This window comes from Chanodichthys erythropterus, chromosome 12 (genome assembly GCF_024489055.1).
Source record: "Chanodichthys erythropterus isolate Z2021 chromosome 12, ASM2448905v1, whole genome shotgun sequence".
NCBI classification, from domain to species: domain Eukaryota; kingdom Metazoa; phylum Chordata; class Actinopteri; order Cypriniformes; family Xenocyprididae; genus Chanodichthys; species Chanodichthys erythropterus.
Genome location: NC_090232.1, coordinates 8307607 through 8320834, shown reverse-complemented (window position 1 = coordinate 8320834; position 13228 = coordinate 8307607). Strand labels below are relative to the sequence as shown.

The window sequence follows — 13228 nt, the reverse complement described above, 5'->3', positions numbered from 1 at the left end:
TTAATCCATTTTCGCTTGAGTCACGGCCACTGAAGAATTATTTGTAATGCAGACAGATGCATTTCGGAAATAGCACAGATGACTTTCTGGCAGTGATCTTACCTTCATATCGTCATCTCATTGGTCTGAGATGTATTGAAGATGTTTCCTTTTAACTTCATCTTAACTAATCTTAAATCAGATTTTAATTCAAGAAACACTTGAAAAGAAGGCTGCTGATACTGTTTATGATAAATAAATGTTCTTTTGGACTTTCTATTCATTAAATCTTGAAAAATATCATGGTAAAAAAAAAATGAAGCAGCACAACTGTTTTCAACATTGATAATTAATAATCAGTAATGTTTCTTGAGCAGCAAATTAGAATTATTTCTGAAGGATCATGTGACACTGAAGATTGGAGTAATGATTTTAAATTCAGCTTTGATCACTGGAATAAATTACATTCTAATTTCACTATATTACTGTTTTTACTGTATTTTTGATCAAATAAGGCAACCTTTTTTGAAAAACATTTGAACATTTTTCTTTTAAATATAATTGTAAAAGCATTTCAAATCGTCACTTATCAGTTCGAATGCTTTTTTAGAAGCTAGCTCCCTATATATGGCGAGTTGGCTCACTAGGTTTTGGAACAGACCCCTATATTCATAGAAGATAAATAGATGTTACAATTTAAACACACAGACAGTAAAGCTAATATGATTTAAATTACATTCATCATGCATTAAAACAAGTTACTTATCCGCTTCTGATTGCATGTGCCCCGACAGCAGTCCGTAACCAGTGTATCACGTTACATCGCCCATTAAACAGGGCGAAACAGGATGTGATAGCATCCATTGAGAATAGGTGTGTGGAGCAGAGCGGCCATCCCTGTCTGTCTGGCAGTGGAGGTCATGGCCGGCCGAGGTTAGGACGCAGCAGGGGTTTGGCAGGGTTCACGGATGAAAGCCAGATCGGCTGTGGCCAATTTCACACCCAGCAGATGCCTGCGCCACTGAACTGGCACGACAGGTGGGGGATGCTAATTGGCAGTGTGTATACGGTTACAGAGGGGTCGGGACTGACGCAGAGCTGTCAGCATGAAGAAGAGGGGGAGCAATTGGGCCCCAACTAGTTTATTTTGGGATTTTGTGTGCTGTATTAAGGAGTGTTATTATGAACGTATATGTAAATGTACCTTTTTGCACAGTGGCTAATAAATGTTTTTACCAGTTATTTTATTGGTAAAGATCTCAGTGTATTCTTGGAACAAATGTGCAAAGTACTGATGTGTTTGTCAACAGCTGTAATTTTAGCATAGTATAGTATAATAAATCTGATTACCCTTTAAAAGAGCCCCATTTCACTGGGTGAAAACAAATAGGTTCCTAATTCATATTTACACTGAGCTGTTTATTGAAGAATGAGACCATTTGTGTTGTTTGAAAAGCGTTTGCAAAAGTGGCAACATGCTACTGTCTCTAATATTAGTCTTTAATAAGTCTACATTTTATAAAGTGGCCCTATTATGCTATTTTAAAAGTTCCTAATTTTGTTTTGGAGGTCTCCTACAACAGGTTTACATGCATCAATGGTCAAATAACACTTTCGTTTTCTCACTTACATTGCACACAACCACATTTTCAGTCATTCTCATATGACTCGTCCGAAGATTTAGTCTCTTTAACCCCCTCCTTTCTGTGAGCCTACTCTGCTCTGATTGGCTAGATGGCTCAGTCTGTTGTGATTGGTCTACGGTTTACAGCGTATATTGAAATGAACATCAAATTCCCATTACCATAGCTGAATTAAAGCTCAGCGATTGTACACACTGTAAAGACAGTAACGATAGCGTCGATTTTACCGCAGAAATCCGAACGCGAGTCTAACGATGAAACATCGGAAGACCTAGTTATTCAATCCGAACCTCCATCACAAGGACGACTCAGTTTGACTAAATAAAAAAAATTGGCTTATGAAATTAATGGTAATCAACACAGTGATTTTGCTGTTCCAAAACATGGTCATCATGGTAAAATCACTATAATGTATGGCCTCAATTGGCTTTTTGCTTTTATTAATCAACAATAAAAGCAATTATAATAAAAAAAAATCAATGTTCAGAAGAATTCTTCTTGCTAGAGGAATTGTTTATTATAATTGTTAAAATAAGAAAATGTTACTGACATAACAATCAGAATCCATCTGTGTCAGAAATGGAGACGAAAACCTTAGTGGAAACCAGGTTCAGCTGGGGGACCAGTCCATCTCTGGCCAATGAACCAACATGCTGTGGAAATTCTACTTGGTACTAGTCTTATCTGTTGTTTCTCATTTATTTTCATATAATCAGATGTGGTTGGTTATTGACATCTGTGAGAGAGCTGCTGATGTGACGGTGAAGGGAACATGTGCTCTTGAAACAGATGAGTCATACTGATACGCATGGCCTGTTGCGCGCTTCCTGTCATTTGCAGCCACTTCAGTCATGTTAAGAGACTCCCATCGGCCTCGCTCTGTCTGTGATGTTGGGACTCATCAACGAACACGGGAGAATATGGCGATGAAGGCCATAAAATGTCAGGAGACACGTGTTGCATTCATGCTGCTGACGCGTTTGCTGTTGTTCTAGTCAAGAGCACTGTTTGTCAGGCATAAAAGCATTGAGCAGAAATGTGTGGGATGGACATTTCGTGAATGCATTAAAGGGATAGTTTTGTCATGATTTACTCATCTTTGTTGTTCCAAACCCATGAGACTTTCTTTCTCTTGTAGAACACAAAAGGAGATACCATTCAATATATTCATGCTGCTCTTTTCCATGCGTTTGGCTACGTTAACCAAAAATATTATATATTCTAAATCTGATCAATCAGTGTTTCAGTCGCCGAAAGATGTCAATAAAACAGCTTGTTAACAATGTCATGTAATATCACATTTACCTCAGAAAAGCCATTCGAAATTTTCTACCTGATAGGCCCCAATTAATCAATATTAAATTAAATCAAAATCAAATTTCAAGTTTGTGAATCAAAATCGAATCAAATTGTGAAATTTGTCAATGCCCAGCCCTATTATACATTTTATTTTACCCACTTAATAATTCTTGTATATGAACTGTACAAATATTTTAATTAAACTTAAATTTATCCTTTGAGTAATTTAAGTTTTAACACTGTCTATAATGATTGCTGTGCTGTAACTCTACACTGGAAGTCCAGTTTCTATTTTTGATTCACTGCAGAGCTGCACCAGCCATTTTATTTCCCCAAACATCTGAAAATAAATCATTTTGTCTCTGTTTAACTCATAATACAAAGTTATTTGATGCCAGTTTTTTACTGTTTATTTAGTGAGCTTTTTGTGATGTCATGCAGCTTCCCTCCTTCGACGCATCAGGTTGCAAAACATTTGTAGTTTATGCCTTCTTTAATCACAGCGAACTGCAGTGAAGTGGGGCACTCGACACACGTGACTCATTTACATTGGCAAACAAGTGTTGTAGATGTTGCCACTGGAAAGGCCTCCCGTTCATCTGTGACAGATTCGCAGCTCTGACACCCACCCATGATCAAAACGCATCATGTGCATCACAGATTTTCTCACCCGGTTTTGTCATGATTGACGCTGGTAATCTCAGTGATGTCTTAATTGAGAAATGCTAAAATATTTTTTCCACTAAAATCTAGCAATGCACAATTAGATAATTTCCGTATTGGCCAACATTAGCATTAGTCTGATTAGTTTGATATTGGAAGCAGATCAGAGAATTTCAATATCGCAGATGCTTTTAAGAACTTAGGGAGTGCAATAAAAATGTATTCATTTTTTTATTATTATTATTATTAATAAAGGTATACGAGGAGACATTTACAAGCAAAATTATTTATTTGGATACAAAAAGTACAGTTTAGAAATAGTACTACTTCAAACTATATTTATTTAATAATAATGGAATTTTGTATATTCTAAACATTAAATTAAATTCCAGATTTTTCCCAACGAAATATCAATAATAACCAGAAAAAAAAGTTCTGCATAAAACAGGACTTTGAATTATAAACAAACCCAAAATACACCAGAACTCTTATTTTGAAATGTCTTTACTGCTTCCTGCTGCTCATTCAAACGTATGATGGAGATTAGAGATGCATTCACGCCATGACGTAATTACCATAATTACGAGATTTCAACTTGTGATCAAAGCTGCAAGCAGCGATGAAAGGGCCCTCGCACCTGTGCCACCACCACCCGGTGGCTTTAGGAAAAAAGAGCACGATGGGAAATATGCATTTAAGTACATAAATGTAGGAGGATAATGTCTGTCATTTGTATTTGCCACACTTCCTGCTACCAGCTGCTGGCGATATGACTATAACTTAATTTGGCATGTAGATGTCTTCAGGCCAGGGCACTTATCAAACATGTGAAGTTTGAGGCAGATTGCCTGTATGCCTGAGTTACAACAACTTCCTGTTTCATGGCGTTAATCGCATACATTAGCACTTATCCAAGTGTTGCACGATTTAACGTGTTTCTAGTATGTTTGTAAATTCATGACATACAGTGCAAAGCATGCTATTTCCTGTTACCAGCAGATGGCGCTATGACTAATCGAATATTGGCATGTAGATGTCTTTAGGCTAGGATTCTTATCACATGTGAAGTTTGGGGCAGACATTGTATGCCAACAGCTTCCTCTTTCATGGCGAAACATCAAACATTGTCAGGCCGCCACGGACACGCCCTTCAGGGAAATGCCTAATTCATAGAAATGCCTAATTCCAGCTCAAGAATGTCAGAACGTCACATTTTGTCATCTCGAAATTACGACACGGCAGGAACCTTGCAAAAATATGCACTCTTACATCCATCTAAAACAAAGTAAAGACCCATGGAGATCTATTTTTGTAAATATGTTTTATAGTTCGCACACTTCTATTTTTAGTCACAAAGTCAATAATGCTGTCGAGCCCTGTATTGGTGTATCACTACTGAATGGCTATGCTTTAGCAGCGGAGCTGTTTTTGTGTGTGTGTTTGTATGTATGTGTGTATTAGAGAGTTTATTTGTGTGTTAAACTGAGAATGTGTGGTGGATTACTGCGACTCCCCTGGGTGGGCGTCACATCTCAGCACTTCACAGATGATCAGATTTACAGTGCTGGATCAGGCATGCTGAAGCAGACGGGCTCTTTTGTGCCCTAGAGACACCAACACACACTTGTGGTTCATTCAATCATTCATTCACTTGTGTTCTTTTATCTGTTCAGAATATTTTAAATTCACTTGCTTATTAATGTTTGTGTATTTATGCAATTTTACAAAATACTTTAAAAAAAAATTAATTTCATCTTTTTGTTGTTGTTGTTGTTGTTGTGCATTGATTCATTGTTCATTGATGTATACATGTATTTGTTCAATCAGTTTATTCAATCAATTTAGTTATTTTGCATTTGTGTATTTATTAGAGCTACGTGATTCTGGATAAGTTTAAGAATGATTGTTTAAAATAGAGATCACGATTCTGAATAGACAGCTCAACAAATAATTTATAGAGGTTCTGACCATTTTAATTGCTACAGTCTATTTAAAATACATAAATTTTGAAATTATTTTTAAATAATTTGAATGAATGATTCAATGACTCACTCATAAAGACTTAACTTTTTTCATTGCTGGATGAATCAGTGTTTTTGAACAAATCTCTTGAATGTATGATTCAATGACAAATTAATATTTTAATACTAGGGATGTCCAAATCCGATCACGCGATCGGAAATCGGGCCCGATCACGTGGTTTCAGACTCAATCGGAATCGGACGTTACCTCCCGATCAGGACTCGGATATATAGGCTATGTATTAGGGGTGCAACGGTTCTCGGTAAAAGACTTACGGTTCTCCACTTATGGTTCGGTACGCACTTGCACCGTGGTCCATCTCGAATGACGACGCATCTATTGGTTAATATGGTTTGTTTAAAATAGCAACATGGAAAACAGACAGACAGAGTTCAGATAATGTATGTTTCAGTCGATGGAAACGTTACAACAACAATAATCAGAAAGCATGGACAAAACAGTTACTCTTTGTAAACTGTTAACTGCAAGTGCCGTCTGCTCTAATGTCCAGTCATTTACGCCGTCATCGCCGTTGATAGCGCGAGCGCAGGTGAGACCTGAACAGCACACGTTGCTATCTGTGTATAAACTAACTGATTTAAGCCTTGCTGATTTAAACCTTCAAGAACAAGACGCGAAAGAGAACTCGCACGCGCTGTGAGAAGATTTGCGTGCGCTCATCCAAAGCGCGCACACGCTTATTTCAGTCAGCGTTGTCAGTCAGAGTTGTCTTTCAAGTCTTGCACTTCAGCGGACAAATTCATACAAAAATTATGTCAACATGCCTGTCTTAGCGAGTATCTTAGCAAACATAGTCGGTTATGTCTTAAGTGAACGTATATTAGTTGAGAAAGACAGTGCATGTTTAACAATATATGTATTGGATCGTGCATGTCTTATAGGGAAAAAACTATTCCTGCTGCCTGCTTTTAATGTTAAATCAAACAACAAATAACAAAGAAATCACTCACTGCTCTTGACTGAATAGTTTTTGTAACTTCAATAATGATTAATCTTTATTTATTTTATACAGTAAAGATAATATGCAGTGATATTTTATATTTGATTACTTTATCCATTTTCTGTACGTGAAAACTACTGTTAGATACCTGAAAAACCTGAAAAGCACTGTTCCTTGATCCTGGATCTATAATACATAAAAAAGAATAAAGAAGAGCGAAAAAACAGAAGTATCGGATCGGGACTCGGTATCGGTAGATACTCAAAATCAAATGACTCGGACTCGGACTCAAAGGCAAAAAAACGTGATCGGGACATCCCTATTTAATACTCACTTGTTGCCACCTACTGGTGTAACGATGTAACTGATACAATCTTTATTTGAAGCATCAAGTTAGTTTCAAAAGGTGATTTACTTTATTTTGATTGCTACCATAGACATCAGTGTTTATATCTGAACTATAACTGTTTCACAGTACTTCTGAGATAATATGAATTATTTTAGCACAGAAATAACAATACTGTGTGGTAGAAAAGACTGTTTGTGAAGCTGTTTCATATCTATACATGACAACTGCTCTCTAAAAGATTTAATAGACACAGGTGAATCATTGTCATTTAGGAATAAGAACGCGTGAGTGATCGAATTGAAATCACGATCCTTTAACGATTAATTGTGCAGCTCTAGTATTTATGCATTGTAATGTATTTCATGCTTTTATTATTTATGAATTAATTTCATCTTTGTTCATTGAATTGTCAATTCATGCATTCATTGCTCATTCACATAGTATGTGAACATGATCGGAATATTTAAATGTATTGATTAAAATATTTTTTGTTAATATATAACTAAACATGATAAAGCAAAACTCAGTTTACTGTCAGGTTCATTTTAGGTCGAGGCCTGGAAACGAATGTTGCCTTTTGCATGCCAGAATTAATATAATGCTGCTTTAACAACCAATATTGTGGGTTGCAAAAGGTTGTTTTGTTGTGTTGGAGTACATTGACTTTCATTATATTGCATTGAGACTATATGAGAGTGAGTAAAGAATGGCAGAATTCTCATTTTTAGTTTAATCAGAGCTAATATTGTCTGGCTCAACACAAGGTTGACCGTCATCACAGTGTTTTTCCAGACCTTGAGACTTTAGCTTGCGGTTTGATGCATCAGCACAACTAAAAACAAACATGGAGAGTGTGCTAAGCAAGTTAAGATGCACTAAACGGGCAACACATGAATCTTTTGTTACTCTTTTATTCTGTGTGCACCAGCAGCCTCCCGTTTTCGCTGCAACTCCTACACAGACCATGAGGACGTCCATGTTGAATCAGTGCACCTGGTTAAATTGGACAGCATAGAGTAAAACTTAAATGTGAAATCTGAGAAGCTTTTGGTGGTGCAGATCCTGTGCATGCAGAGCCGTAAGCGTGTGCCAGTGTTTGTGCATGAATTGCTCTGTTTCCACACAGGCACTGATAGATATACGTGTGTGTGCTGCTGGGATGGCCCTGCAGATGACAGGTTATGCGAGAATAGGCATCTTAATGAGCGTCTTTCTCAGGCTTAGAAGAGCAGGATCTAGTCTTTCTTGCGCATTAATCTCAGATGTGTCAGAGCCGTCTGCCCGTCTCTGGGATTATTGTTGCGCAGTCCAATGCATGCATAATTACCAGCTGGAGAAACGGCTTTGAATGCTTTTCGGGCGTGTTCACATGATGTCATAGTCAGCTTATTATTCTGTACTGCTTCATTTATTACACTCACAGTAAAAATAATATATTTTAGTTGAGTGTGCAGTCTAAATTGAGATAAGGTAAAGAGACAATAAATAGACCTTTAAACATTTCTGTTTGTCTTTGGTCACTGTGTATGTATGTATGTATGTATGTATGTATGTGTATATATATATATAATATTTGTGTGCAGTATATAAACAATTTATTTCAAAGAAAATACTTTTGTGAATATGTGTGTGTATGTATATATCAAAAAGTATTTTTTTTAATTGTTTTTTACAAAAATTTACAGGATTGTAGTGTTCAGTATGTAGCTATACTCATTATTTTCTTTATTTAGAGCTATTCATGCATTAAATATGTAAAATTAAACCACTTGTATTATAAATTGCACTGCAGACAAATATATTAGATAGATGTAAGATTTACTTACTTATGTGTGTGTTAGTAATATTAACTAAACCAGCGTCAGGCAGTATTTCCCCATAAGTCTCTCTCACCTCATTATTTGTAATTGCCTTTTCCGCTACAGTGAAACTCACTTTGGGGAAGCAGTGATCTGGAAGGAGCTGATCCCTGCATTGAGTCTAATAAACTCTCACTTCTCACGTCTGCAAATAACTGTAGTAATACAAACATCTCAGCAGAGGAAAGAATCCTGTCTGAATCTGAAACAGACGTATGTGCTGTCAATGTGGATCTCAAAACTGAAGATGCGCTGACTATACATATTTCCAAACTGCATTTTGCATTTTCTTTTTCCGTTTAATTTATTATTTATGTTAGAAAAAAAATGTGTGTAAAAGCTTTGTTCTTGCATTGCAAACATGAAGAAATTAAAGGGGTCCTTGATTATGATTTCACTTTTTTAACTTTAGTTAGTGTGTAATGTTGCTGTTTGAGTTAAGATGGTCAAAGGTTAATGCAACGGGAGATTTTCTTTTACAGAAATCCCTCTTTAAGAACTACAACAAACAGCTGGTAGAGACTACAACAAGCTTCTTCCCGGGTTAGTGACATCACAAACCCCAAAATTTACATAAACCCTGTCCCCTGGAACATGTAACAAAGGAGGTGAGGCCACGTTGGGCTGCTTTAGAAAAGAGGAAGAGTTGTTGTAGTAGAGTATTGTTATCATGCCATCATTTTATCCCGGACTGCTTCAAAAAACGAGGGTCAATTCAATGCTGGATTTGCACAAAAGATTAACATGACGACACATGTTAACGATGAGTTGAATCAACTCCACAGCATAAATGTATCCACTAACCATTCAGAAACATCTAGTTGCATTCTAAAAGTTGTAACTTCTTCCTGAGTCTCTCCATCAGTGTCCGACTCCGGTTTAAACAATGCAAGTCTGAACGCCGCTAGTGACGATTGTCATTTTGGCTGCATGAGATTCTCCAGCTTTGTTGTTGTTGAGCAACCGAAGCACGAGCTGTTAAAGCTCCACCCTCTTCTGGAAAGGGGGTCGGGAGCAGCAGCTCATTTATATTTAAAAAGACACGCAAAAATGGTGTGATTTTGCTCACACCCAAATAGGGACCAGTTTGACAAGCTATAATAAATGATCTGTGAGGTATTCTGAGCTGAAACTTCACAGACACATTCTGGGGACAGCAGAGACTTACATTACATCTTGTAAAATGGGCATTATAGGTCCCCTTTAAGCATCACAAGTTGATCTGTCTTACAGACTTTCTGAATTCTGAAACTAAAGAATTAGTATAATGTTTCAATTCCTTCTTTAGATTCAGTTCCACTCTATATGTTACCCACAGAGCCCTTCATTTTAAAGCAGGAAGTGATGTTGGTGAACAGCACTCACGGTTGTGTAGGTCATATTCCATATGATGAGTGCGGTCTCATTGGGAAATGGAGCTGCGTGAAATGGATCAGAACTCCGGAAGAGGAACCAGGAAGGTTTACTCAGTCAAGAGGCTATTCCTGCTTTCTCATCCACTTTTGCACCATCATCCCTGTTGGTTCTGGTTGCAGGCAAGTTCACTTGGTTAGGTTTCTTTGACCTCTAGAGCAAACTCATTGGTGGTCGTTGATGGCTGTGGATGACCAGCCACCCAGAACATGCCACAGACACAAGACACCCTCTTGGGTTCACTGCTCTGACACACACCCGTTTCTGAACAGGTTTTGAGGTATAAAAAGCTATTTTTTCAGTGTCATTTTCAGCTGTCTGTGGGCATGAAGGCATGAAAGATCAGCTAGACTCCATGAGACTCCATTGCTCTTCAGCAATGTAAACTGACAGATGTATTTTCAGGCTGATAGCCAGATAACTAGGGCATGACCACATTTCTTGTGATGGCTCACTCTAAAGGGATCACATTCATGAGTACCCTTGTTTTGTGGTTAAGATTCACACTTAGCTGGTGTAATGGCTAAAGCGCAAGGATAGTAACCAGGAAGTTGCTAATTTGAGTTCTTGAAGGTGCAAACCATCAGCCATTTTGGCCCTGAGCATAACATAAAGTCAGCATGAAATCAAAATAAACACTGTTTACTGTATTAATATTTGTTCCTGGTTTTATTGAATGCTTCATTAGGGTATGTTGTTCTGAAGAATGTTTGTCTTTCATTAATAATAATTTGAACTGCAAAGGGTTTGGGAGTTGACAAAAACCTAAAAAATGTTTTTATAAAAATGCAAAAATAAAATTTGTATTCAGAGATTACATTTTAAAACGTTTCTTGTAAGAAATTAATAGATTATTTTTTAAATCAAATATCAAATTGAGAAAATTTAAATGTTTATTATTATTAATTTATTTAATTATATTTATGTATTTTTTTTTTTGTAAATTATAGTTTACAATTAATTGAAGTATTATTGTTGTTATGATTATTTTAAATGCCATGAATATATAGTAGCCTTTGCTAATATGTGGTTAAATTATAAGTTAATAAATATATTTAAAAAACATCTATTATAAAAAAAAATATTTTAAAATAAAACGCTTACCAAAATATATGAAAAATATTTTATTTTTTTTACTGCATGTCATGTGAACATTGTCCGACATCAGAGTAACATGAACAAGTAAATATGTTGTGAGATTTTTTAAATATTAACTTAATATCTCAGGGTTCAGCTGTGGGAATCCCTGAAGTAATATGGTTAATGTTATTTTATTAAAGATTATGGCAATAATTACATTTTAAAAAGAAGCAATGCGATTGGGATACGTATAGATGAACTGGAGAATGAACTTCAACCTCCATGTCACCATCTTGGCTTGGAAATGCATTCATTGAATATTCAACTTGTCCCAGTAATAAGTGTACTGTTAGTCAATTTGGATAAAAGAGTTTGTGACTTTCATTTAACAGTCAAATGATGTACATGATGTCTTGTTCATGACATGTCGTGTGTGTATACAATGAGAGGAACTTGCTTTTATTTAGCTGTAAATACTTGCTGAGCCATCAAGACGTCTCCAGCGTTTCGAGTGCCGCCCTCATCAGAAGTAATGCAGCTCGCCAACTGTGCCGCTGCCGCTGGAATAGAGGCCCATTGAGACTGAAATGCAAATGGGTGTTTGGGTGTTGGAGGCCACAACTGAGGCTCAATTCTCCTTCTACTCTGAAAATGGCCCCTGTGTTTGTCTCCCACCCACCAGCGCAGTTGGATTACTTTTGACTGCAAGCCCGGAACATCAAGGAAACTGGAGTCGAGGAGAGAAACGGGTTCGCAGTTCAAACTCTAATTTGCGGTCGATCGGTCAAAGAGTAGAGTATGACGAAGGGCATTTAACATTCTCCATCAGTGTTTGGACAGACGACATTAAAAACTGGGAATTTACTCTCTTTGAATGGATGACAGTTAGGAGATTCTGGGATTTTATTCTGCAGGGAAAATCACTGTGTAAATCTATTATTAGAGTCTGAAAACATTAATTGTACCAGCCAACTTCCACTTGACCTCAGTTATACCCTAATTAGCATGTTCGCCTGAACACTAATTTTCTTGAAAATGCGTTACGTTTACATGGGTGAGTAAGGGGAATTACTTGGCTTGAGGTTGGGGCATGGATATTAAATGGGTTAAGTGGTTTTAATCCTAATCTCTCCATGAAATGGGTAGCAGTGTTCCCAGTCCTCACTGGGATTGATTTGAGGAGACTGTATAGAACATTTACTGTCAATTTATGGTGTTCGTGCTCCGTTTCAGATGTTTCAGGTGCGGTCGTTTCTGTGCTTTGAAAGGGGCAAGAGCTTTTAGGGGTTCAAAGAAGTCATTCACAGTAAGTGGAGTTGATTTGTCTAAAAGCTTTCTGGTTACCTGATACCCTCCTGGTGCTCACAACTGATTGAAAGACTTTCCCTAATGCACTAAAACAGCTGTGGTGTGACGTTGCACGTGTGTGGTGCTTATGTGGGAGACACAGGTTCAAATCTGAATTGTTAAGCATCCTGATTGCACCTTTCCTCACCATTGCTAGATTGCACCTTTCCTCACCATTGCTATCTATCTGTCCATCTGTCTGTTTGTCTGTCGTCTGTCTGTCGTTCATTCCTTTTGTTCCTTCGGATCGTTCGTTTCTTTGTTCATTCTATCTGTTGTTTGTTCTGTCTCTTGTTCGTTCTGTCTGTCGATCCTTTGTTCCTTCGGATCGTTTGTTTCTTTGTTCATTCTATCTGTTGTTTGTTCTTTCTTTTGTTCGTTCGTTCTGTCTGTCTGTCGATCGTTCGCTCCTTTGTTCTTTCGGATTGTTTGTTTCTTTGTTTGTTCGTTCTATCTGTTGTTTGTTCTGTCTGTCTGTCTATATAGCTATCTACCGTTCTATGTAGCATAGGGGTTATGCGCAATCTAACTTCCGTTTTCTGTAAAACATATTCGATCGCTTCTGGTTTAGGTCTTTTGTATGTGCTTCATTAAATAATTAGCTGTTTATCTA

General features: G+C 37.1%; 1 protein-coding gene across 21 annotated transcripts in view; it reads left to right on the top strand.

Annotated features, from left to right (window-relative positions):
- mbnl2 (muscleblind-like splicing regulator 2) overlaps positions 1 to 13228 on the top strand; it is a 79048-nt gene that overhangs the window by 35155 nt on the left and 30665 nt on the right. Inside the window, exon 1 of one of the 21 annotated variants that reach the window (XM_067402912.1) lies at positions 11192 to 12574. The exons of the other annotated variants lie outside the window; for them this stretch is intronic. Coding sequence (XP_067259013.1) covers positions 12479 to 12574 — 96 coding nt within the window. The 5' untranslated portion in view covers positions 11192 to 12478. Of the gene's footprint in view, positions 1 to 11191; positions 12575 to 13228 lie in introns of those variants that run through there. 21 annotated transcript variants of the gene reach the window in all.